The sequence below is a fragment of the Puntigrus tetrazona genome, chromosome 8, assembly GCF_018831695.1.
Source record: "Puntigrus tetrazona isolate hp1 chromosome 8, ASM1883169v1, whole genome shotgun sequence".
NCBI lineage: Eukaryota > Metazoa > Chordata > Actinopteri > Cypriniformes > Cyprinidae > Puntigrus > Puntigrus tetrazona.
The window spans coordinates 5,009,908-5,037,683 of NC_056706.1; the positions used below are offsets into that span (position 1 = coordinate 5,009,908).

The following is a 27,776-nucleotide window of genomic DNA, read 5'->3' on the forward strand; positions in this document are numbered from 1 at the left end:
TGAGAAAACTCAAAAATCTGCTGAAGCTGTTTGGCTTTCTGAAGAGTATTAATGAGTAATAATGTTTTTTTTTACAGTGTAGGAGACATTATTGAATTTTCTTTTTTCTTTAATTTTTTCTTTTTATATTTTTTGTATTTAATTTCATTTTTTTAATTTCAGTTTTATTTTAATTTGTTCATTTGTTCAATTCTATGTTCATTTATTTTTATGTATTTTATTTTTGATCTGTTTTCTTTGTTATATTTGTATATTTTGTAGTTTTATTTATTTATTTATTTTAAATTAAATTTTATTTTATTTTATTTTATTTTATGTTATGTTGTTATTTTATTTTATTTTATTTATTATTATTTTTATTCCTCTGTCATTGGAGTCTGTAGAACCGAAAATGAAAAACATCTGTCACAATTACAGAGGTTGTCTTAAATATCAATCTGACCAAATTTAGGCTCAATAGGACCTATTCTATAGAGCCACCGCAAGTCCAAAAATCTATTTTGTTTTGTTTCTAGAAACGAAAAATGTATTTTGCCAGTGTAAAAATGTGTCCAGCAAGCAAACGGTTTTGATTCATCAAACATTTAATATGACTCGGCTCACCCCAAATAAATGAAGTTGCACCAACCGAAGTCATAAACAGATCTCAGGTCGAGATGAAAAACAACAGCATTATTTAAAGCGTGTGGGAAATGCAAAATGTGTTTAAATAGAATTCGAAAGAATTTCTTCCAACAAAATATCAATCAGCCTTTTGAAGCAGGACGATTGGAAACATGCATTATCATCGTAATCAAACACATTATCTCGGCTGTCCCTGAACTTTCCTTCGACTCGGGTTAAGAGTTCTAGTTGCTATTCCGTTCACTCCCTCTTTTTTCTCATCACGCTCTTTCACACTGCTGGGAAATGGAAAGAGAAACCCAGCTGGCTCAAAGCACACTCTCCTCCCTCTCAAAGAACCGGATCTGTTGAGTAATCTTCCCACACACACATATATACGCACAGTCTAAACAACTGAGAGAACATTAGAAAGGAGAACATTAATAAGACTGTGCCGTTGCGTTCAGAGACGGTTTCAGATCTCTCCTGCACCTGCAGGTGTGTCCGCGTTTGGCTGGCACTCCGTAACACCTGGATAATTAGTCCCATTGAGTCAGAGTTTCTGCCACACATGGGCTCGGTGATTCGGGCAAGGTCACTGTGCCCTCTGTTTGCTTCACATGCGTATGTGTGATAGTGTGATAGGCTGCTTGCTCACGTGCCCAGCTGGAACCATAATCGCATGTTCAACTTAAAAATAATCAAGCATGATTGTCTGCACAATAGCTGCCATACTGAAGCAACATGCCATTCTGTTTATAATTAGTGGCTCTTGTTAAGACGCAAGGGATTTAAACAAAACAGTTGACCTTATTTTTTTGGTTTTTATTAAAGTGCATAGAGAGACGTAAGCCACATCATAGTGACTTGGAATGGGTTCCTGTGCTTGGAAACTACCCAGAAACTGCATTTTAATAGTAAACTTTAGTACCATTAATATTTACATGGACAGCTCATGCTCAAGAGATATTGTCTTTTTTTGAGTCTTTTTGACCAACAGGAAACCAACAAGCAACTGAGCTTATTTTGAGCAGGTTTGAATTTTCCTTTTGTTTCTAAAACTATGCATAAAACATTTTTTATTTTATTTTATTTTATTTTATTTTATTTTATTTTATTTTATTTTATTTTATTTTATTTTATGCATATATATTTATGTAAATGGTTTTCCTGATATATTAGTTTTTCAAATGTTTGCATTTATTTACCTAATCATTGGTATTTAAGTAAATACAACATAAACAAATCGATAAAAGTAACACATAAATAAACCAAAAGCAGCACAGAAATAAATAAACAGACCAATTCATACACACACATGCATGCATTTATATTTTAAGTCATCTTAAAAATGATCTTTGTTTATAAAATGCCTTTTTAAAATACTAAAACATTTTATGTTAGTTGTAAATATGTTAGGCCTTATATATATATATATATATATATATATATATATATATATATATATATATATATATATATATATATATATATATATGTATATAAATATATATATATATATATTTTCTTTTATTTATTTTCTTTTATTTTTTTTTTTATTTATTATTTTTTTAAACATATTATTCTTTTATATTACTTTTTGTAATTTCACATATATTTACTCATCTTTCATACCATCAGAATGATTTTGAAACTGACATTTCAAGGTCAAAAATAAATAACTGCTATCCTGCTAACATTCCCGAGGAACGTTTTTTAATTCTATATTACAGTGAAAAACCACTACAGTCTGTTTTAAAAGCCTGTTGTATTTTTAATCGCGGCGATAATGTCATTCAGCACATTAGCATGCACAGTGAGCCTCTGAAGAAGTAAGTGTGTGTGTGTTTTAAAGAGCTGTGGGAGCGCGATCAGTGTTTGCTTCCAGGCCGCTCTTCCTGTGTTTCCAGGACTCTCCGGAGCTGCTCGGACAGGAATGCGCCTCTGAGAATGACCCAGACTCTCTTTCTCATCAGAATCTGTTTCTACCTGTTAAAGTTCTTTCTCACAAGCTTTTGCGAGCGGGTTCTCTTGACTACCCAGCATTCCTTTCTCTGTGACTCACTCGACCCTCAGCGATGAAGCCGCAGCGCGCCGATCTCAGATCGGCCGTTCGAGCTAAAGGTCATCGGCCCGAGAGCAAACCCCTGCAACATTCCTGTCCATCCACGCCGGGAAGGCACGGGAATCGATTTCCCGACCTGCAACTGCAAACACGGCGCTGTTGACAAACCTCTTGTGATTCATCCTTCGGTAAATAGCTGTGTGGCGGCAGTCAAGTTTGGACAAATACGAGGGCTGGGACGGGCTTATGCAGTTATGAGGACGGTTCCGTGTGTGTCCTCCTCCCCAACAGAAATTACTCACTGGAGTTTGAGTGACTTGAGAACTACACTGGAGTCAGTTCCCATGGTGGAGAATGACTTGTGGTGGGTGGAATCCGTGCAAACTGGAGATATGCATTGGAATGAATGGGAATTTGAGATTTGGGAGTATTGGGGTTTTTTTTACATTCTTGTCTATTTCTCGTACACGGGATGAGAGATTTGAACAAACCCTCAACCTCAAGTATTGAACTAGAGTGCGTCTTGCAAATGTGTGATACAGACGTGAACGATACCTCACAGACCAAACTTATGAAACTTATGAAACATGTATTTTTATGTTTATTTGTTTTGGCATGACAATCTTTTACTTCTTTTTTCCCCCATGAAACCACATTTTTGAAACTTTATTATTTATTTTCACAAATGAAGAAAACATTTAAATGTTTTGTTGTTGTTGTTGTTGTTGTTTTTGAAATCTGAAGCCATTTTGAATAGCAAATCATAACTAAAATCTTTTAAACAAAAATGTAAGAATGCCAGTGATGTTTGAGTGAACCATATGATAAAATATTTTCTGTAAATATTTGAAATGATAATTAATTGTGGTTTAATTAAGGAATTAGCTGTATTAAAGTTAATCACTGTATTATATTAAATAATATTTTATTTATTTTTATATAAAGAATATTTTTTTATCTTTTTATCTTTTATATTTATTTATATTTGTGTGTACTATATAAACTTATGATGTATGTGTGTGTGTATATATATATATATATATATATATATATATATATATATATATATGTGTGTGTGTGTGTATGTATATATATATATATTTATATATATATTTATATGTGTGTGTGTGTGTGTGTGTGTATATATATATATATATATATATATATATATGTATATATTTATTTATTTATATTTATATATGTGTGTGTATATATGTATATACATATATATATTTATATATGTGTGTGTATATATGTATATATATGTATATATATATATATATACACACACACATATATATATATATACATATATACATGTATATATTAAAAATATATGTAAAAATACTGTCTGTTTATTTAATAAACATACACAGTACACACTCATATAGTAAACAAAAACTTTTATTTTGCATGTGATTAACTGCGTTTATTTATTTAACAGCATTACATTTATTTCTATTTAAATTGAGGTTGAAATGACTCATTTTATTTGATTAGTCCTCTTTGACTTCAGAAGTGAACACCACCACCACGTTTTTAGCACCGATAACACCGATGCTGTTTATTATGTTTTATTCTTACTTCATTTAATTTATCCGACGCTTGGACACTGTCCAACACTGGCACAGACATTGCAAAAACGTTCAGAATTTCAAACACGTCAGCGATGTTCTGGAGGTTTCATAATGCAACAGAAAAAAAAACAACCTCAATCAGAGTTTACAAACACAAACAGTTTCCTTTTGCACATCTGTTGTAAGACCTCCTGCATACCATGCCTTCCCATCAGCCCCCCCCCCTCCCAGCAGCAGGTTTCCCGTAAACCCTCGTATCACTTCCTCATTCCTGAGCTCGCGATCAGTCAGATATGGACAAGTGAACACTTGCACCTTCTTCCTGTTTTCTCGGCCTCGTCTCACGCCTCCCTCCCACATCGTAGCTTCGTTATACAAATTATACACCGAGTGCTTTAATGCGAGGGGACTCACGCTACACGCCGCGCTTTACATTTTCACAAAATAAGGGATTAATAGCAGCTTTGTGATGCATCGTCAGTTCTTCAAGGTTTTGGGTACATGACGATGCAAATGTTTCTAGGAAACGTGGCTCTTGTTTTTGTTTTAAACATCTTGTGCGCTGATACGTGACTATAGTAAAGCTGCCGGGGTTCACGTGATGGTCAGGTTACACTACAAAGTATGCAGATACCTACGTCTGCTCTGAAACTGGTTTTATTTAGAAATAGCTTAAAAATTCCACAAATACTTGCGAAGAAAACCTGCGTTGGGGAAAGTTACTTTTATCGTGTTACTCCGTGAAAAAGCGACTACTTGCGGTACATTTATGGAAGTAATGTTCGACTTTCGCGTTTTAAACCTGGGCAGGGGTTGCTTGTTTGTTTTTAATATGAAAAAGTTCTATTTTTGAGTCCAAAATGAGCAGAACGAAGGAAAAATAAAATCGCATCTGTACAGCAGAATGCAGAAGAAGAAGGTTTAACACTTCAGCAATAACAACAGAAGCACAAATGATTATTTAGATGAATATTTGCACATTAGTATGGTTGAATTCGATTACAATGGTATTTTCCTAGAGGAAAACATACTGTATTTTATCGCCGATGGATCAAAATCCTGTTTTATAGCGTATAAAAGTAAAGTCTAGTTTATAAAAGTTATAACGGTTTTACATAATTCTAAAGTTATAACTAGTTTTAATTAATAACGTTACGTGACAGTAAACCGTACTCCATCTTTACAACTTAAATGATTCCCAATACATATATGCACAATAACCTCAATGTTCACAACGCAGCTTTTGTGAGTCACTGTCCGTGTAGGTCTTGTGGGTTTTGTAACAAAGCGCTTGTGTAAACACTCAGGTCTGAGCGGCACGTGATCGTGTTATGAGCTCCGGCTCTGAAGATTTTGCAACCATGCGGCTTTAAAGAGGCCACGATGAGGCCACGCTCCCCTTACTGACATTGTGAGTCAGAGGACACCGGGACACAATTTCTACTTCCTGTCACACTGTTACAACACTGGAACATCGAGTAGGGCACACGGTCGCTCTTAAACCATCGCAGCTCAATGCCCATCGTGATCAAACACGTGCACGCTTGCAGTGCGTGGCATAATAAAACTACGTCCTTTATAAAAGTAAACAGATCTTTGGCAATGTTGTCCCGGACTTTAGCCTGCTCGGGTCTTTGAGCAGACGACGCAGGGGTCGCGACTGAACCGCTAGTAAGTCTTCAGATCTGCGTGTTCTTTTCGTACGACGGCGGGGTGTGTTCCTCCGCTGCCTGACAGATTTACGCACTTGCACAATATTCTCATCCAGATGTACTTTTGATGAGGATTACTCCATAAACCACGACATAAATCACCCTGCCGGGAATGATTTTAGTCGACACCTTCAGAACAGAGTTTACTGTAAAACGTGAGGTAACTGATCTCTTCTGACCTACCTTTGTGGCAATACACTACACTGGGATGCCCAGAGGACAGTGCGCGCGCGCACACACACACACACACACACACACACACACACACACACACACACACACACACACACACACACACACACACACACACACACACACACACACACACACACACACACACACACACACACACACACACACACACACACACACACACACACTCACTCACGCACACACACACACACACACACACACACACACACACACTCACTCACACACACACACACACACACACACACACACACTCACTCACTCACACACACACACACACACACACTCACTCACTCACACACACACACACACGCGCACACACACGCGCGCACACACACACACAGTATGCATGTATGTGTGTGTATATAAACACATGATCAAATAACTAAATAAAGAGATTTCAGTTAAAGATAAATACATTTAATACGCATTAGAAATAAATATAATTTTATATTAAATTTCGACAATAAAAATAACGGCACTAACAACAAACAACAGCAACAATAATTATTATTATATATTTAAAAATAATTATAATAATAATTATTATTATTAATGCCTTTATTACATTTACAGTCTATGTATAATATTTATAAATATTGATTTTATACTCAGTATTAATAATTGTATTAATTAAATTAAACAAATGAACAGTATAATTGATTTGTTTGTTTCTTTGGTTATTTAAAATATAGAGATATTTTAATATAAAAATGTGTATTATTTGCATATATATATATATATTTCATCTGATCACATGACGTCGTTTTAATGTCCATCAGCGGACGAAGATGCATTGTGCCACTTTAACGTATAATGTGTTTTTCTCTCAGGAGAAAAATTGGAAAAGTAGGACACTTTAAAGTTTTCATTTGTTCTGCGTTTAATCTCATCGCTGCCTAGCAGAAACGACTAATATATTAAAGAGCTCTCATTTGTGTTTCTCCTTCCGATGGGATGCACTGACCCCAGTTTTTTTTTTTTTTTTGCTTCATTCACTTTTATGAATGTTTTAAATATAGCACGTCTCAGAAGAGGAGGCGGAGGGTGCTTCGGTTTTTCCTCAGTTCCTCTGCTCTTCCAGTCAGTGTTCTGCCGTTGTGACCTACTTCCTCTCTTCTCTGACCCACTTCCTGCACTTCCACTCTGACCTACCGCTTGCATCCGCCGGCGGTGCCAGTCTCAACCAGGCCTCTTGTATAACATGCCGCTTGTGAGCAGCATTCAGTCTTAAGCTGACACACACACACACACTCTCTCTCTCTCTCTCTGAGTCGGATGGAGTCAATGGCTGACTTTCTCCTCAGTCTGTGGGTGGCGCAGACGGAGACTATGTCCTTGGCATGGAGCTATTGTGTTCACACTCCTTCTGGAAGGCGATATCAAAGTGTCAGGCAGGCCTTGGGGTGGAACAAGATGTACTCATTGAGGAGAAAAGAATCTGCTTTAGTTCACATTATTTCATTAAACTGATGAAATGAGTACAGTGAAGGTTTTATATTGATTCCAGACGTGTTATAATTGGATTTTATATATACTGTAGTGCATCAGTTCTGAATGAATTACAAGGACTGGATAGAAAGAACACATTGAAATACAATAACGCTAGCTTGTATGTATTATGCAGACTAAAAATGCACAGGAAAAAAATACTATTGAATCTCATAACAAGAGTTGTTACATTAACATTTATGCATCTGACAGATGTCTTTTTCCAGAAGGATTCACAGTTTGCATTTAATATGGATGTTAACATTTTTGTAATTATATATATATATATATATATATTTAGTTATTTCTGCGAATAAATAAACTATTGATATTTAAAGCTATATAGTTTTTATTTGGTACTGAGATACTAAATATTTTCAGTAATTAAAATAAAGCTGAAACAAAATTACAAAACATAAATAACAGATAAAAAAGATTAAATAAAAATGTAAATATTGCTTTAGCAACTAAATTAAACAAGTTTAATTTGAAGCACTATAGTAATTAAAACTATATATATATATATATATATATATATATATATATATATATATATATATATATATATTACTAAAACTTAATCTAAAATGGAAGTGTAAATGGTAAATAAACAAATTATTAAAAATTATTTTCAGTAACTGAAATATTAAAACAAATGTTAGATGAAAAACTAAATTGCATTGAAAACAGCCTTGGCAACTAACTAACTAATTAAAATGAATAAATTATTAAGTGACAGTAGCCTATAAAAAATTAACTAAATTAAAATTCATCAAATCTATTTTTAAAAACTAATAAAAATGACAAAATATTCAAAATAATATATAACAAGTACTGTAAAAATGTGTATAAATAATACTACTGTAACTGTCTCACGCCGAAATATTCAGTCTGTGCAAAATAAAATTCTCATTTCTCAAAAATGTACATTTGCAATTTACATTAACCACAGCAATACTGGAGCTGAGGAAATTGGTTAGTTTTGATTTGTCATCAGATTCCATTCAGCTTTTCTCTAAATCGGAGCGAAGCTGAGCCAGCTCTATCTTTGAACGAATATCATGTACATCTCAGTTCTGACTAAATATGAACATGCACAAATATGTTTTACCTTTTTAGGGCAGTGTACTATTCACAATGATTTTACAACTCTATTATAGCTCTAATAAACACCATAGATCCCTATATTGTCTCATTTGCATCTTTTATTTCTTCATATCTCAATGAAGCGAAGAGCAGCCTTTGGGCGGCCTTTGAAGTGCTCGTGCGGTGTTGTTCCTCGCAGTTTCCCTTCGGAGAAGAGCGACACACATGCTGCAGAAGCAGGATATTGTCTTTCAAGACTTCCTGTCTCAGTCTGCTGACCAACGAGACAGAACCGACAGGCGCATGCACTCGCTAACCCGACTCTGGGAGTGTGTGGCGCTGAAGAACCAACAACACACACACACACACACACACACGCTCGCTTTTGCACTCACTCGACAAAAAAGCCCCAAACACGGGGGAATCAGGAGGAAAATAAAGCGGCATTCCGCAGATGCCGTGGCTTCCTGAAGGACGCGGGCAACGTGACCTTTCGTCTGTTTGTTTCATGTGCGGCGTGTGTGAATGAACTCAGAGGAAGCGCTTTAACGAGGGGGCGATTCTTCAAGAGGGAGGGTCTCAAACACACGAGCGGGGCGAACTCATTCACACCGTTTAGCGTTCATTTCCATCCATTAGGCCTACAGACACAAACACAATACTTCCCTATCAGCTTTTTGTAAATGAACCCTGATAAACCCGGTGTGTTGATCGTAGTGTTACTGTATGAATGTTGCGGAAGTTCTTCTCTTTTAAGGGCCCTTGCAGAATAACAATAGCAAAAGCTATTTGAGGCCACGGGCTTTATTTTCCGTCTATAGTTCACAGGAAGTATCATGTCCAGATTTCCACTAAGGATGTTTGTATAATTGCTTTGCCTTAGGCATATTTACTTTTTTTTTTTATTCTTGCATCTGCTGTTATTTTTTTTACTTATTTTTTAAAGCATCTAATAATAGATACACTTAATACTTAATTGATTTTAAAATGACTTTTAATTTGCTACAATATAGGCCTTCTTTACAATACATACAATATAAGAATACGTCATTAATGAATCTCATTTTTTTGCATTGTTAAAAAAAAGCGCACAAGCCAGGTGCATGACAGTTTTGTGATTTAACAGGGGGTTACAGATTTTAAAATATAATTTTTTTTAATATAGCAACATAATTTAAAGTTTAATGTTAATATTTTAATGTAGGCTATGCTATGAAACAATCGGTTTTCGCTCAATATAATTTTGCAAATATCTAATTAAGAATTCAGCTGATAATAATTTCAGTACTTTCAGTAAAAGAGACATTTTGCAGCAAAATGCAGACTTCAGTACAGCAGAGGAAACTCATGTTTTTTACTCAGATCTAAGAAGAGCGCCATAAATTTATGGGTAAATGCTTCCATCTAGTGTTCAATTTGGGGAACTGCGAATTGGCTCTGTCCATCATAAGGCATAATGGTTAAAAAGATTATTAATCACATTTTGAAAATAAACATGGTACATAATTTGTGACGCATGCTGATTTAAAACAAACAAACAAACAAACAAACAAACAATTTTTCAAAATAGGATGATTTATAATATATGTATTGCAGCAATCTAATGCGAATATAATGAGCAATAACGAGAAATGCAAAAAAATCCAAAGGAGGGGCGATGTAGCAGGATTTTGTGAAACTTTTGAAAGCCACAGTTCTGTTACGCACCAATACTGCAATAATATATTTTTTCTGTATTGCACTTTTATGTTCCGCATGTCACCGCATTGAGCTGAACGTTACAGCAAACGTGTTTTTAAGTAATGTAGGTGTTGTAGAGATCAAAGAAAAGCTAAAAGACGCGTCCCCGTCCAATAAAACTCAAACCCCATTGGTTCGCTCCCATGCACCTGTTCGTCATTTCAACCAATCACAGCGCGACCTCGCGCACCTCCAAGATGGCGACGTCCATCCAGAACCGCTGTAGGCACATTCTGTGTTGGCAAAATAGCCGCAGTAACTAATCGAAACAAAGTAAGACACATGCGGCAATACAACTAATAACATAATTTTCGTCGTTGGAAATCTTCGCATGTCGTTTCGCGGCGTGGCGTTCGCTTTCATGGCTGTTTGAGAGTGAAATTGGGCGTCCTCTCGCCATGGCCACCGACAACAGGATTCATTTCTGGAGGAGAAACCCAAAGGTCCCCGGGAGGTTAGTTTAATCATCCGTTCCCTATCTGAAGTAGTTATTTAGTACTCCGAAGTCATTTTATATAATTGTATCCGCTCTGATGAGAGGCTTTGTTTACTAGAAACCGTGGCTGTGTGTCAAAACACAGTGAGCTGTCTATTTTGACAGCATGGCTATCCTGGACGTATGTTGCTTTTTTGCTAATGTTGTAAAGGGCAAAATTAAGATTATTTGTGCGTGTTATGAAACCACTGTCTTGGTCTCCACTTCTGGCTATATGCTAGAGAATTAGTGTTGTTTATAGCAACCCTTACTAAAGTTCATCATAGTAATTATAGTTATTACGGAAATACTTATTGTTACTGCTATAGGACTGTGGTAACTTGGGTTTTAACTGCCGTTTAGAACAAAGCTCAAAGCTTATAAAACTGTTATTTCATAATAATTTATGATGTTACAGTAACTTGACTAACTATGTGTACTAATCAGTGCTTGCGATAGAATTTTTTTAATAAAGGAAGCACAACTACCTGCATATGCATTGCTTTGGTTGTTTTCTAAGCAGCGTTTAATTAAATGTAATTGAACCTCTTTAAGCAGACATGGAGATTGGACCAATTTATCTTTGCTGGGCCTTTTGTTTAGTCGGGAGAGAGAGTTTGCTTAGTGTGCTTTATTGCGGGTTGTTAGGATTTTCACGGTCACAGACAGAATCAGTTCATCTGAATGCGGACGCAAGCTTGCGATGACTGGACAGTTTCCTGTAGATCAGATTTTATATGAGGCCTTGCATAATCTCGCAAAGGAGGAACTCTCATGCAGTCAGTGTGGAAGATGTGGTGCTGCTGCTGCGGGTGTACAGCACACACTGAAATTCACTTTTTTTTTTTTTTAAAAGTCGTATTTACACATACAATTAATTTTCAGTGGTATTTTTATTACTTTTCAAACGTGAATATTGATTTCCAACCATTTCAAAAAAGTGTTTATCTGCTAGTTTAAAAGACTAGTAATGAACATATATTACTTTTTAACATAGCCTGAGTTGTAGTTGAAGATTGTTGTAGTTCCAAATTGTTTGCTGTTATGTAATATTACCTATCTATTATCTAGATATTACCAATTTTTGTTGTTAATTTGCATTGGCTCTTTTTTTTTGGTTCAGTCTCTTTATTTTTAATTACCAGTGTGTCTGTGATATGCTTAAAGCTTTTTTGGCACACTGACATTTGCCACCATTCAAAAGCTTGGCATCAGTAAGATCTTTTGCTTCTCAAAAATAAGATTTTCCCCAAATCTACGTTTATTGTGAAAATGTAAATATTCAATTGGGAACCAACTTTTTGATCACCAGCATTTTTCAAAATGTTATGTTTAACATAAAAAAAGAAACTCCTACAGCTCCTACAGGGGAAGAAAACTGTAGCAAACTTTACATTTTTAGTGAAATAGCTTATTCCTTTAACATACAGTATTTAAAAAAAATCACATGATTCTTCACAAATTATTATGTAGTTGTCCTGATTTTTGGCGCTCATTCTAAGAATCAGTTATATTATGAAATAGTGTTTATATATTTGTATTTTTTATGTTTACAACAAAAATGTATTTGAACATGTTAAGACGTAACAAAAGGGAAAAAAACTCTCAGTAGACAAAACTCTGTATAACAGGACGAAATGTACGTAATCTATGACCTTTATATAGTGCATGCTATTGTAAAGACTGTAAGTCTATCTCTTGCAGCCTTGTTTTCATCCATTTGGCCGAAGATATAATAATATAATAAACATTTCTTTTTCAGAACTTCTAAATTCTTAATTATATAGATGTAATTTTTAATTAACTGTTGTATGTTAGTATGTATATATTATATATGTGTGTGTGTGTATATATATATATATATATATATATTTATTTTTATTAATTGACAGAGGTTTCTGCTATTGTATATATGTGTGTATATATACAATTAAGTTATTATATTATTACTTATTTTATTAATTGACAGAGGTTCCTTATTATTTTTGTAAATAATTCTTTTTTTTCTCTAATTTATCAGTTTTTTGTCTCTTAAAATTATATTTGAATCACTTTGCTACAGTTTTCATGGTCTCATACCGTCAGAAATTGCTGTATTATGAGCAGAACACAATGAAGATGATGTCAGAAATGGATGGTATTCCCCTCTGTGATGGAGACGAATCAGCCGTTATTAATTGGGTGTGGTTGTGATTCCAGACTGTTTGAGTTGCTTGTTCAGGTGAAACGCAGCAGTTGGAGGACGTGCGGTGGGTGTGGTCCCGCTGTAACACGAGTAGACGAGAGGTGTGGCCACTTTACCACCATTTATCTCGTTTAACAGAAGGGCCAGAGCATGCAAAAGAGATACCAGATGCTTCCAGACAACCTTGGTGTCATCCTAGTACAATGACAGGAGCTAAAGTTGTAGAAAGGCGCACAAAAAGACGCTCGTTCACGGAGTGTGTCTTCGTGTTAGCTGATAACTGAATTACAGACTTGATTAATTCATTGTAATAGCCGGTTAATGAAATTCGCAGTGGAAATTATTAATAACATTGACGGTTTTCCCACTCTGTTAGCTTTTGTATGTAGATTATAGTGTGGAAAAGTCTTCTGTGTGTGTGTGTGTGTGTGTATAAAAGAAGGAACAGCACACGTTTAAGATAAGGCTGCCCTCCGGCAAACTGCTTGCATACTCAAACACACTCCTCGCTCACAGCCCAATATTTAATGCAAATGCGAGCAGCTTGCTTACATATCTGGAAGTAATTTACCTTTTATTTTCTACCCCCGTGAAAATTGATGAGCCGTGTTTGAGCTGCATTGTGTTTTTGCCAACTACTCTGTGGTCCCATTTGCACATAATGCCTTCGGTATTGCGTTGATTTTGCCAGAAAAGGGCTTTGTAACAACCATACTGTTAATTTTCCTTTCAACAATATGACCACACCTATGGCCCCGTGTTAGCCCGTTAAAATTCTGCTTAGCGTTGCGGTGTTTGGACTTCTCCCGCCATTATGAAGGATACTGCACAGTAACTCACAATAGCCCCTGATGTTGTAGAGATTTATATTTCTATGTTGCAGTAATGTGGAGGACCCAGCAGTGTGTTTCGCTTTTAATTTGAGATGTATTTTTTGCTGTCGCCAAGCGCTAGCAGGTCTATGCTCCTGCTCTTGGAATTGTTTGATAGTTTTTGTACGCTGTGTGTTTATGACTAGGGCCGGGGGGATGAATTGAATATTTAGAGTATATTTGCTGCATGGAGTTAAGCAGCATTATGGACGTCTCATTGATTTTAAAGCAACTTTTATTTACTTTTCTCTACAGGCTGTGTTTAAAATAGCATAATGTAATACTCTCCTTCTTTCTGCTTCTGTATTATCTATTATATTCTGTTCATAGTATGCAGCTTTGTATATGCATTACGCACCAAGATGATTATTTGCAAAACGTTCAAAGTACAATAATTCATTGTGTTTTGAACTTGACCTTCCATTTCTGTTTGACTGCAGTCATTTGTGACCCATTTAATAAATCTCTACACTACTCTGGGTTTAAACTTAACCCTAACTACTGTTCAAAAGTTTTAGATGAGCAGGATTTAATTTTTTAATAGTCCTAATGCTTACCAAAACTGTATTTATTGGATCAAAAATTGTTAAAAAAGTTAAATTGTTATTATTATTATTTCTACTATTTAAAATCATGTTAATATTTGCATACATTTAAAAGTGTAATGTTTAATTTAATCCTTCTGACTAAAAATAGTATTTCTTTGCAAAAGAGAAAAAAAAACCTATATAGTTTTTGCTAGTGTATGTAATATACTATCTGAAACTGTTGCATGGGTTATTTTATGTGGAATGCAGTAAGATACTATTCTGTTATGAACAGTCGTGTCATTAACTTAGTTTCACTATCCCTCCTTGTCTTGTGACTCTAAAGTATGAGGGCAAAGACATGTTTCGATAACATCTCTGATTTAAAGCTTTGTTAACTTTAATGGTGCCTTTTATCTCATTTTATAACTTCCTGTCCCCAGTCAGCTTTTCATTATACAGGAAAGTGGGCAGGATATTTACTTTTATATTTACACAAAGTTTAGTTTTTTAATTTCATAGATTGATTGTTTACTTGATTTTGTTGTTGTTGTTGTTGTTGTTGTTTTTCACATTTTGCCTAGTATTCATTTATTATTATATTGACAATTTATGAAATTTATATGCATAAAATATATCATATATATATATATATATATATATATATATATATATATATATATATATATATATATATATATATATATATATATATATATATATATATATAGGTTAATAAAAGAAAAGAAACAAAAATGATGTGATATAAGATTTTGGTCATATTGTCCACCTCTACCCAGTCCTCTTTCTAATGCTCTTTAAAGCACACATCAGCTTTTCTTTCTCTTAGCTTACAGCCAGTATATGGAGCACAGCACCCTCCTCTGGACCCACGCAGACACCGTCCGTAAGTGCTGCTGCTAGCTGTCCACTGTCTGCGTGCAAATAAGCCATTTGTTTTTTTGTTTTTTTATTTGTTTGTGCCTTTATTTTCTTCATTCATGTTTTCCACCTTTCAGTTGTGGTTCGAATCCATCTGTACTTGTTTGAGTGCAAGATTTGCATAAACCTTTTGCAACCTTGTTTGTCGTCCATTATCCTTTCTAACTGTAACCAGTTTATATGTTATAGTGCGTGTGCAGTATTGCCATTTTCAAAAACCTCTTTATTTGCTTCCCTACAGATTGAAAGACGCTCCGAAGGCCGGCAGTGTGAACACCAAATCAAAAAAACCTTCCACTTTCCACGAATTCGCTCGGAGCACCAATGATGCATGGGACATTGATGATGAAGAGGATGATGGTATGTTTATGTTTAAACAGCCCTCATCTTCACCTGTCCAATCACGATCCATGCCTCAAACGCCTTGTCTCAAAATCATCAAAACCCCAGAAGACACAGAGCCACTGCCCCATTCGCTGGACAGGCAGGAACCAATCAGCACAAACCCCTACCAAGATCGACTGGATATAGAAAGCGGTCCAGCCAATGGCAGGGTGGTGAAATCCAGTAGCGATGCCCAGCTGAATGTTAATGCAGGTATGCTGGTATTTGTTGTTTTTAAGCTTGTAAGAAGATAAGTCATCAATCACATGTGGGGTTTTTCCACTCACCTTTAATCAAAAAAACCGGACTGCATGCAAGTAGAGACTTTTCAGATACGGGTTAGAAAAACAAGTAACATTTTGGCTATGTCTAACCTAAAGAAAGCTAACTTCTTTTTTTTTTTTTTATCCTCACCAAAATTTAAAATTTGTGTTTCTCATGGGAAGAGTCATTCTTGCCAACAAAAGAAATTGTTGTTTTTGTCTATTTAACTAAATTACCTAAAAAAGATGTATATATGTCTGTGTTATATTATTAATATAACCAATTGAAATGTTACTAGTTGAGAAAATATATACTGAATTAAAAAACAACCAAAAAAAGGGTGTGTGTATAACATATCCATGTATTTTATTTATTTATATATATATGTATGTGTGTATATATATATATATATATATATATATGTATATATATATATATATATATATATATATATATATATTTTTTTTTTTTTTTTTTTTTTTTTTTTTTTTTTTTTAATTTATATTAATGTAACATTGAACATTGTTTAATATTTGTACTTTTCTGTCCTGTTTAGCTCGCAATACTCTGCAGAAACAGCAGTCACTTCCTGTCCGGCCCGTCATTCCATTGGTTGCCCGCATTTCGGACCAAAATGCCTCAGGAGCTCCGCCCATGACTGTTAGAGAGAAGACTCGATTGGATAAATTCAAGCAGCTACTTGCCAGTCCCAACACAGACTTGGGTAAGCTTTAAAACAAACAATTAGAGATCCGTGCATGCATTAAAAGAAAAACAAGGGATAAGGTCTGTTTTTAGCCGGATTACGAAAGTGGCCACTTGTGGGTTATTTGTGTAAGATATTAAAGCCCGTCCATCAGGGACCATCTCGAAACAGAAAGCCGCAAAACCCTCACATGTGTTCACACCTCATTCTCTCGCCCGCTTTACCGCTTCTAGCTCAATCTCTCTGCCAGGTGAGACAGTGTGGGATGGCAGAATGGATGAAAACAGTCCATGATGTTATCCTAGTCTTCCTGGGTTCACGCTGAGAGGCCCTTCTGTTCTCTCCACGTCCTCCAACCAATCATCTCTTTGAGTGCACCTGCGAGCTGGTGGAACAAAAACAAGTTCTGCGCGTGCCTGAGCTCATTTGTGCCGCTGATGCCGTAATGATGCTATCAAAGAGACTCGCTCTTCTTTGCTTTATAACTAAGTTTCAGCCTCCGCAGGCTCGGAGCTTTCTGAGCGACGGGCTGAAATCACGGGGGAATGAGAACCATCAGTCATTGGAGGGGAAAATAATGCGTATGCACTTCTTGCACAGCGCCTTATGAAAAATGTGCTTGTGATATAGTTGGAGGGGCTTCCCTGCACAGTATTCTGAGTTCATAATAGCTTCTGAGATCTTTCATCATTCTGCTATCATATGACGGTTGGCAGGTGTCCAATGCCATTAGTATTTTAGGAGTGCTTGGATATCGGTTTCGTGTTTGTTCTAACTCAAAAACGACCCAGGAGCGATCTCGCCAGATGTTTCTCAGCAAGTCTTTAAGTTTTCATAGACATTGTGAAAAGCGATTTTTACATTGGCTGATCATGGTGACCCGGAGGGCTTGGCAGGAGTTTGCAAAAACAATTTTTAAAAAGTGGTTTAGACTTCAGCACCCGGACTGATCGATGATATCTGGTCTAATGGCATCCACCTGTATTGTAATGTTTACTTCATAACAACGACAAAATAAGTAATTGAGAGCGGAGGAGTTAAAAAGCTCTATTTTGATCAAAATAAATAAATAAATCAGGAACATACAGAGAGAGCGGTTGAAATTCATTATGATTCATCTGGTTGTTATGACAACAATTATCTTTGCTCTTTATTGTAAGACTCGAAAGTACAATACAATAGACTTTTATTTCTTTTTTAGTGGTTATTGTAAAGGCAGGAATCATAATTACGATCAGTCGCACTTCAGCGTGTAACTCGTCTGGATTTGTTTACTGATACTTTGTATGTTAAGGAGACATCTGTTTCTGTAAGTGATTGGAGCCTTGAGGCTGTTTTGGCTTGGTGCTGGTATGAAACCGCCTAGCAACCACACAGAAGACCCTAGCAACCGCATAGAAACCCATATCGTAGCGGGTTTTGCAAGGACACATTTTGTGAAGAAATAAAAAAAAAAAGAAATCACAAAAAAATCACACCATACTCTGTTGTGGAATTGTTAATTGTTCTTGGGAAATGGTTTTTCTTTGTGAAATTTTAATTGTTTTCATTTGTCCAAAGTATTTCAATTCAGGAGCTCCTAAATTAATATATTTTTATTCAGAGACATGACAATCAAATAAATAGCCCAAATCATTTTCTTAGTCAGTATTTGTCTCTTGTTTTTTTTTTTGTTTTTTTATTTTTTTTTTTTTATCTAATATAATTAAAACTAAATAATAAGTGCAGGGTAATTACAACATTTTGTTAAATTCATGTATTTTGTTCAGAGAGGAAATAAACTGCCAAAATAATTTTCTTAATTAGTATTTGTTTCTTATTTTTCAGTCATACTTAATACAAAAATGATTCACTTGAGGGGCACATAAATCGAATTCACAATATATTATTAAACGTATACATTATTGAACTCCTGCTTAATAATATGCCTTGAATAATTAGTTTTTCTTACCCATTTGCACATATTTTCTCTTCTTTTAAACACAAATCTATCGTAATTTGAGGTTTATAATTCAAACTAGAAACAGCCAGAAATGTAAACTTATTTAAGCATATTTTCTCTGAAAACAAATCTTTATGCATGCTTCCTTTTCAAGTAAATATATTTTCTCGTACATTTTTTTTTTTTAATTTTTTATGTTTTACTGGAGAACGAGACAAATACTGATAAAAAAAAAATAATAATAATTATGGTGCATTCGGAGAAAAACAGAATTGTGAAATAAGGTAAACCAAGCTCAAACTGACACGAGTCCTATGGAAACACATGTCAGCGGGCCATGACACTGATGCTTTTTAAGCTGTTTGCCCAAATGTGCTGACATCCCAAGCCATTGCTCCATCACCTGCGAATCGTCAACTTCCCAGCCATTACTTTAAAATCAATGTGCAGTTATGGCTCGCTGTCTTATTGGAGTTACCATAATTCAAGGTGGCATGGTTGTGAAAACTCTTGAGTGTGTTTGCTAATTAAAAATAATTGTTTATTGATTATGTTGATTGAACTATAAGTTAGTGTCACCGGTCCTGGAAAGGCCGACAGTTGTTGATTCGAAGTTTTTTCACTACATATGACCAAACACTTAATGCATGTTTTAACTGCTGATTGGTCAATGCTTTAATTGCAGCTTTCTGCTCCTGCAGCTTTATTTTTACAATGCAATTTCGTGTCCAAACGGCATTATGATGTGTCATCAAAGCAGCTGTTCACATCTGGATCCATGAAATAAACGCAGCAGTTGTGCTGCTTAAGTATTTGTCATTTTGGATTAACTTCGCACTGTGTTTTGTTCATGCAGAGGAGTTAAGGAAGCATAGCTGGTCGGGAATCCCTCGAGAAGTTCGGCCAGTCACCTGGAGACTCTTATCGGTAAGCATTTACCACTACTCTTTATTTCAAGTCCATTTTGACATGCTATTTAAACAAACAGCAGAAAAGGAAAGACAATAAAAGATGTGAAAGAGATGGGAAAAAAAGGACTGAAATATGTTGTGAGATGTATTTGAGCTCAAGACACACACCCTAGCCGCTAGTCCTTGCTTTCAATGCATTCAAATTTTTTATATATAATTATCACTAATATATCTGTTTTCTTAGGAAAATGAACAAGCTGCATTGGGTTTGCTAGATATGTTTTGAACTACTTCTTGAAATTATTTTAAGTGCAACCAAAAATATATGCGATTTGAATGAACAATACAAAAGCGCCATGATAAACAATAATTTATCACAAATTTACTGTGAGCCGGCATCACAAACCAGCAAGCAGTTAACTCCTGCATAGGGTGCACAGTCACTTTTTTTGCTTTTCCGAGGGTATAAAACTTCCACGCCTCTTTCAGTTTAATGTGCGTTATTGATTTGTTTTGCAATATTGGTTTTGCTGAGCACTTAATGTCAGCAGAATTGTGACTGTCATCGTCGGAGGGGTAGAGCGGGCCGCCGCGTTGTGGCTGTATGTGTGCGGGTGTTCGGAGAATGCTTTACAAGCTTCATTTGCGTTTCTGGCGTGCGTGCTTACACAGTCAATAACACACACCTCTGGGCTAAGCTGTACAAGCAAATCCCCTCGTCGACCCGGCTCCTCCAAGCTTTTACTGCTTCATGCATTGTTTGCTAGGGGGATTAAACGGAATAATTCCATATGTATAAAATTACTGAGGTAGACGCATGCTAAACGAATGCTAATGCGCCCAAAAAAACATTTTGTCTCTGTTTTTCATATTCAAATTGTGATCGTAAAGAGAAACAGTCGCGTTGGTTTGCGTTACGGCACCGAATGTAAACGTTTCCAACTTCGATCGTGGATTTACAGCACACAGACCTCGCCAAGACCTTCTCTGAATTGCCGTTTTAAGATCATTTCGATTTTCGGCATGGAATTTAATAGCCGTTATTAAAGTTTTGAAGGGCCGATGATGGGGGCGAATCCAAACGAGCGGAGTTTGTGCGCTTATTATTCGCCTGAAGCAACAGACGTGAGCTGCATCGAGTCGGATGCAGAATGCACGTTATCATTTATGTGTTCAAGTGCACTGCAGCTCCGTGCGCGCTCATTAAAACGAGAGTTGAGAAACAATGGGAGGGGAAGGCACTTTTAAAAACACCATTTTCTGAAACATGATGGAGAGTCATGACAGCGAACTAACTGACAGTTCCACGCCTCCACGTCTGCTCTACAAATAGCCTGCACTTGTTGTCTGCTCTTTAGGGAATCATCTGTAGCTAGTAAGTATGTACTAGCACAATTGCATCCTATCTGTGTGTTGGTTTAGTAGCTACATGATTAGAAGTTTCTTCTAGAGTTGTGTATTTCTTTACTAGACTTTTGAGATCAGAGGTTTGTGTTCTGTATTTTCAAGTGTGTTTTTTAGTTAGGGGTGTTTGCTAAGACAAGCATCACTGCTATTATTGCTTATACCATTATTCATACTATAGTATTATTGAAGCAATTGTGCAGTAAGAAATATTTTTTTTAATAAGAAGTGATGATAATGACAGTTGTTTTTTTTTTTTTAATTAAAAATGTAAAATAAAATGTCATGAAAGTTCTTCTGAACTTCATATTCATTAAATAATCCTTAAATGCATCATCATGGTTTCCACAGAAATATTAAGCAGCGAAGCATTGGCAGTAATGAGAAATGAGCAGAAAATCAATATCATGTAAATGATTTCAGAAGAATAGTGACACTGAAGACTGGATTGAGCTTTGCATCACAGAACTAAATGATGTTTTAAAAATCATTCAATTAAAAAAATTATTTCACAATATTATTAAGCATGTTTTATTGTATTTTCATCAAGTAAGCAATAAGAAACTACCCGGAAAATCTTAGCAACTGCCTAGCAAAAACCATCCAGACACCTGTGAACCACCGTAGCATCTAAACGATAATGCACTTTAATGATAATGAACTTTATTTTTCATTTAGGACACTTTGGAGGGAAAGCATTTGCTAAGAACTTAAATGAAATGCAACCTGTCTGATTTGCTTCTTTTATAAGCCTTTTGAAAAGCCATTTGTATGAGCGGCACAAAAAAGCCAGTAGCATAAAATCAGTCAGATCATATTCTAAAAGGCATTCACTAAACATCTGACTTCAGCATTAAAAAGAAGCTTGTCTCATTCAAATGATCAAAGTAGATGAATGCAAAAACACATTAAAAAGAATCATATGTCTAAGGATTTAACAGTGCAAATTTGAGAGGAAAAAAAAAAGAAAAATTAAAAACTTATTTTTATACAACATTTTCTCTTTCATGGGACTACAGTATTGAACTGAATTTGCATACGGCTGTTTTTAATATCTTTTAGTTTGCATTATTTATAGGTTATGTTTTGGTTACAGGGCAAGATACACTTGGAAGACATGGAGAAGGTGGGTGTACAACAGTTCTCTTCTGAACGCTGTTAAATTTGCATTTTCTTCTTTCCATGTGTTTTCTCTCAGGGCTATCTTCCAGCCAATAGAGAACGAAGGGATCTGGTTCTCCAGAGGAAGAGGGAGGAGTATTTTGGCTTCATCGAGCAGTATTACCACTCCAGGACAGATGAGAATCACCGAGACACATACAGACAGGTAAATCTTAACCAACATGAGGTTGTTTTTTTTTTCCTGAAAAAAAAGGGAACTTCCTTTCTGATTCTGCAAAATTTTCAAGAGCTAGAAAGCACCTTTATCAGTGCACAGGTATCCAAATGTACTCATTTGTTCCTTTTGGAGATCTTTAAAAAACATTCTGAATTGTATACATTATTATATCTAGTATCGATGTACGGTTATTACAGACAGCATGTAATGTTGCCTGTTGTCTGTAAAGGCGTGAATTCAGATAATGCATTGGGGAATTTCAGTGGAAAAGGATCTGATAAGGCAAATATTAGCTTTCACAATTTCAAGTATTATTTGTTTAATGTCTGTCAGTATTTTTTCATACATCCCTCAAAACACTTTGAGTTTTGTGAACATTACAGTAAACCTGGTTAATTTGAAAGGGCTTCTATAAGACGGACCGATTTGGGAAAAACCCTTGGAGAAAACTCAATTTGGGGTCAGAAAAAATCTCATGCCGACCAATGGTACATTTAATTACACACAAATTCTGTGATACATTAGCTTAAAGGCTTAAAGTCTTTTCTCTATGAATATATTAATATATTAAATATATATTTTAAGGGTTCAGTAATCGGACATAGACCTTTAATGTATTCCTGTGATGCAATGCTGAATTTTTTAGCAAACAGTACTACAGTCTTCAGTGTCACATGATCCCTTAGAAATCATTCTTACATGCTGATTTGCTGCTCAAGAAGTATTTCGTATTATCATTGTTCAAAACAGTTGTACCGCTTAATATTTTTGTGGTGCTTTTTTGATTGTTAGCATAGTAGAAAGTGCAGAAAAAAGCCTTTGAAGTAGAAATCTTTGGATACACTTTAGAATAGGTAAGACTTGTTAACTATTAACCACTTTTCCCTCAATAAACTAGTAAATGTCTAATATTCTAGTAATATGCATGTTGATAAGCAACTGATAGGTGTAAAAGTGTTACCAAATATTTTGTAACATTATATACGTCAATTTAAACATAATTTTAGTTCAATTGCTAAATAAAAGAGTTAATTTCATTACAGAAAAAGTATTTGTGATTGTTACATATCTACTGCTGATTACTTCTGATTTGAAATTTAGCAGACTCTTCAGTCCATTAGGAACAATCCCTCTGGAGCAACCTGAGGTTAAGTGTCTTACTCAGAGGAACGTTGGTTATAATTCACAAACCAACCCTTCTGTAGTTTGAACCGACAACCTTAAGACCAGTTGCCTTGCGTATAATAAGATCCTTCTAGAAGACTGTTCTCTTACGAAGGGAAATAATCAGATTTGTAGTTCAAGTGAGTCAGTGATACAGTTGCAGAGATTATCAGTAAACAGCATTGTATATTTCAGTCTGCTCCTCACACAAACCTCAATGTATGACCTCGGAAGACTCATAGTGCATCTTTTCTTACAAAAAAAAATCCTTTTAACCGCTAGGCTACACCAGACGCCAATCCTTTGAGGAACCTCTTCCTCTCTGCAGTGAGTCACTCAAGGTTACACCTGCTTCTAGAAAGCTATAGTAGTAATACACCCAGATTTTGTCCTACGTGTTATTAATGTGGAAGAAGGGGGCCGGGATCAATATTCTTATGGGCTGTAAAACTCAGGTTAATGGCGCAGGACTGGTAGTCGATTGCTATGCGCTGCCTTCTCTCCTCTCTTGTCCGGTTCCTCAGGGCTTGCTGGCTCCCAGCCCTTCATTTCGTCTACTGCAATACAAATCGGACATAGACCTTTAAAAGGATTTATATGGTCGTACAAAACCGTTGGACTGGCCCCTGGCTGTCTGGGCAGAAACACTAAATGACCTTTTAGTGTGGTCACAGTCTGAGAGGGCGAGGAATGGTGGTGAATACGAGCGAACCGCACTTCGCTGGCCTTCGAGTGACCTGCATTACTACAAAGCCATTTCGACAAACATATGATGGAAGCAGAAATAGAGAGAGGGCAGAAAATAAGAGAGAGCCGGATGAAACAGAAGGGTTGCCACCTGTATGTGCGGCCGGACGCTGCGCTGTCCGCTTTCCAAGTGAATTCATGCAGGTTTTGTGTGTAGCTTGTTACGAAACAGGATCGATAGCGTGTGCATTTTGGGCCCTGATGGGTTTCCTCCATTTACTGGAAGGGAAAAGGCACATGTAACTCAATTTAGTGCTCTTGGGCCATATTGATTTAATCTCGTATTTTTCACCTGTGTTCCTGACATGCTGGTTTGCGTTTGTGTGGTTGTGCATTTCAGCTTACCTGTATACACCTGTGTGTGTGTGTGTGTCTCTCCATAGATTCACATCGATATCCCGAGGACGAACCCTTTGATTCCTTTGTTTCAGCAGCCGCTGGTGCAGGAGGTAGGTGATCGTCTGAGGCACCAACACCTGAGTCTCGTTGCACAGCGCACCTGTGACAGACCCACCATACAGACGTCTGATCTCACACAGCAGGCATTACACACTTAATGAAATCATAAAGATAAGAGAGTGAATCACACAGAGTCATCTCCAGGTCACATTACACCCTGAAATCAAAAGAAAGTACAGAAGCTGAATTCGATGACTATTATTTTATATTATAAAATAATATATTATTAATAAAGAATTCTACGATTAGCACATCTTGTCATAAATTACCATTATGCGTTGATTTTCCCCCCAAATGTGATTTGAGGAAATATAATTTGTCTTTTAACTTTGGAATAAAATATAATCAAGACATATTCTTCAAATATTTCATAAGATTTTTGCTTTTAGAGACTAGAACATTTTGCACCCAAAATCAGTATCATTATACAGAGATGTTTTGAGTTATCATTTCCATTTTTCTCAGTGGAGATTGTCAGTAGATTCTAATTACTGTAATATGTGTTTTTTTTTTTAACTAGCGCATATGACTATACGCAATTATGCAGTAAAACATCGTTGTTGAAAAGCAATAATGTAGAACTGCATTTTTCTCCTAGTTCTTGTGTAAATGACTTTGATGCGAAACATAATTAGTCTTTGTTTTGTTTTGGGCTGAAGTATGGCCAGGAAATATTCTGGAAAGGTCTCATGGGATTCACTATTCTTTGTCAGTGTTTATTTTTACATATTACACAGTATTTACATTTTCATAGTTTTTTTGTTTGATTTGCTTTTAGTTATAGTCTTATAGTGTCTATTTGTTTCATATTACCAAATACCAAATTTAGGTAGCACTATGTTGTATTCGCATATTTGCAAATTTATTGATCATTTTTATAAATCAACCTAGTAAAGCGGTTTATTGTCAGCAGCGTATTTTAATTAAAATGTAATTATTGTCCTGATCATTTGTCTTGTTTTCTTTTTGTCTCATTTTTGTCTTTTTGTCCCGTTGATAAAAAAGGCAATCAAAAACCTTTCAGCGCTGAAAAATTGTCTCTAATTCTAAATAGATGTCGGCAGCATGCGTTGGTTTAACTGAGCTTTGTGTCATTGGATGCTTACCAGCAGGGGGGGCTGTGGTGTTTGTAACTTATAGAAGAGCGTGCAACTCTTGTAACCCATAAACCAGAAGGAACAGAGCACTTGAAATGCAGCTGCGTTTGGAAATACAAGCATCCGAATGAGTGGACCTGTTGGTCTCTCAAGTGTGAATTAAACAACATCAATTGCCAAAGGTTTGCACAACAATCACACTTGTTATGAGAAATGAATCATTAAGAGCTATCGTCTTGTTTTTCAGGTGTTTGAGCGGATTTTGTTCATCTGGGCTATCCGTCACCCTGCTAGTGGATACGTGCAGGGCATTAATGATCTGGTCACTCCCTTTTTTGTGGTCTTCCTCTCTGAATTTGTGGGTAAGTGTGTAATAACCTTCCTCGAGGATCGGTTGGTCCGTTTGACTGATTTTTCACCTTTCGGAATATGTTCTTTTGGCTGGGCGCATCAGTAGTGTTTGCTCCACTAATAGCGCACCGTGTGATACGGGAGATGCAGACGGGTCGGTATCTGACAGATGATGCTGTAAAATGGTTGTGTAAATGTAAACAAACTGACAATATCCTGTGAAAATGTCAGACACAAAAAATACAGAATATCAATTATCTTTGAAAGAAACTCTGGAAGATAGACAGTGAGCGAGTGAGAGATGGGTAGAAAAGGAGACGAATGGTGAAAGAGGGAGACAGATGGAAAGAGTGACAGACAGATACAAAGGGAGATGGGAAGAAGACGGGCAGACGGTCATAGAGGGAGAGAGAGACAGTGTGATGGACAGAAGGGTAGACAGAAAAGAGACAGATTGGGAGAGAGGGAGACAGAGCGATGGTTACATCCATCTGTCCATCATTCTATTTATCTGTTTATAGGCATTAATATGTGCTTAATTAACACTAATAAATGGCTAATAATCTAGTAATATGCATGCTAATAAGGTTTAATCGTAAAAAAATGTGTTACCCATTATAATTCTACATCTATTTTAGCATTCGTTGTTCATCTTTTTTCGTTCTTTATATTGTTCCGTCTTTCTATCGTGCTGTCCGCTCTTGTCAATTGTTCTGTCACCTTGTTCCGTCCATCTATCGCTCTGTCTGTCGATAGATAGATTCATGCGTAGTTGCATAGAGGTAGAAATGAAGACAGACAGAAAAAGAGAGGCAGACAGGGAGGGAAGTAGACTCTCCAGCTCTCGTCCTCATTGCTATTCTCCCTCCACCCGGCAGCCTTCCCCTCCCTTCCTTATTTATTTCCTGTCCTCTCATGTGAAGGTTAATTACTTATGGATAGTTAAGGATTACAGAAGAACAATAGGAGGCTCATTGATCTCTGCGGTGTGCCGCTGCTGCAATGTCACCAGTGCAAACACCGGGACATACCCACAGATTACCTGGATCACCAATCGATTTCTCTTTTTCTCCCGTGTCTGTCTCTCTCTCTCTGGCTGTCTACCTCGCCCAGCTCTCTCTCTCTGTCTTTTCCTCATCCCTCTGTTTCTCCACAAAGCTCATTTAGCGAAAAGCAGATTTTTCATACCGGCGCTTTCGTGTCATTCTGCGGGGCCTTTCTATCTCTAATTTGTTTGCGGGCCGTGTGAATAAGTGTGTGTGTTTGGGATTCACAGCGTGTGTGAGCGAGCGAGCGATTCAATGCCGCAGGTTGAATGAGCCGCATTGATCGGCTGGATTTAAGTGTTTACAGAGGCTTGCGAGGGTGCCGAGCACACGGTGGGGGGCTCGACCCCCCGATCGATGCATCTGAACGAACTTCATGATCCCAACACGCTGCCAGTGGGAGATAAAAGAGCGAGGTTAGCGGCCTCCCTCCGACGCGGGTTTCACCCCCGTCGTCGAGGCCGCGGGGCGAACGCG

General features: G+C 36.3%; 1 protein-coding gene across 4 annotated transcripts in view; it reads left to right on the forward strand.

The window, feature by feature from the left end:
* Positions 1–10,656: 10,656 nt before the first annotated feature.
* The window catches only part of tbc1d22b (TBC1 domain family, member 22B), a 44,368-nt gene continuing 27,248 nt past the window's right edge, over positions 10,657–27,776 (forward strand). The window contains exons 1-9 of one of the 4 annotated variants that reach the window (XM_043247221.1): positions 10,657–10,938; positions 15,394–15,450; positions 15,727–15,845; positions 15,936–16,082; positions 16,690–16,857; positions 19,638–19,708; positions 22,295–22,423; positions 24,730–24,795; positions 26,150–26,264. In XM_043247221.1, the coding sequence (XP_043103156.1) occupies positions 10,883–10,938; positions 15,394–15,450; positions 15,727–15,845; positions 15,936–16,082; positions 16,690–16,857; positions 19,638–19,708; positions 22,295–22,423; positions 24,730–24,795; positions 26,150–26,264 (928 nt within the window). In that variant the 5' untranslated portion in view covers positions 10,657–10,882. Of the gene's footprint in view, positions 10,939–15,393; positions 15,451–15,726; positions 16,083–16,689; positions 16,858–19,637; positions 19,709–22,294; positions 22,424–24,729; positions 24,796–26,149; positions 26,265–27,776 lie in introns of all 4 variants that reach the window. The other 3 variants (XM_043247219.1, XM_043247222.1, XM_043247220.1) reach the window with 3 other exon arrangements.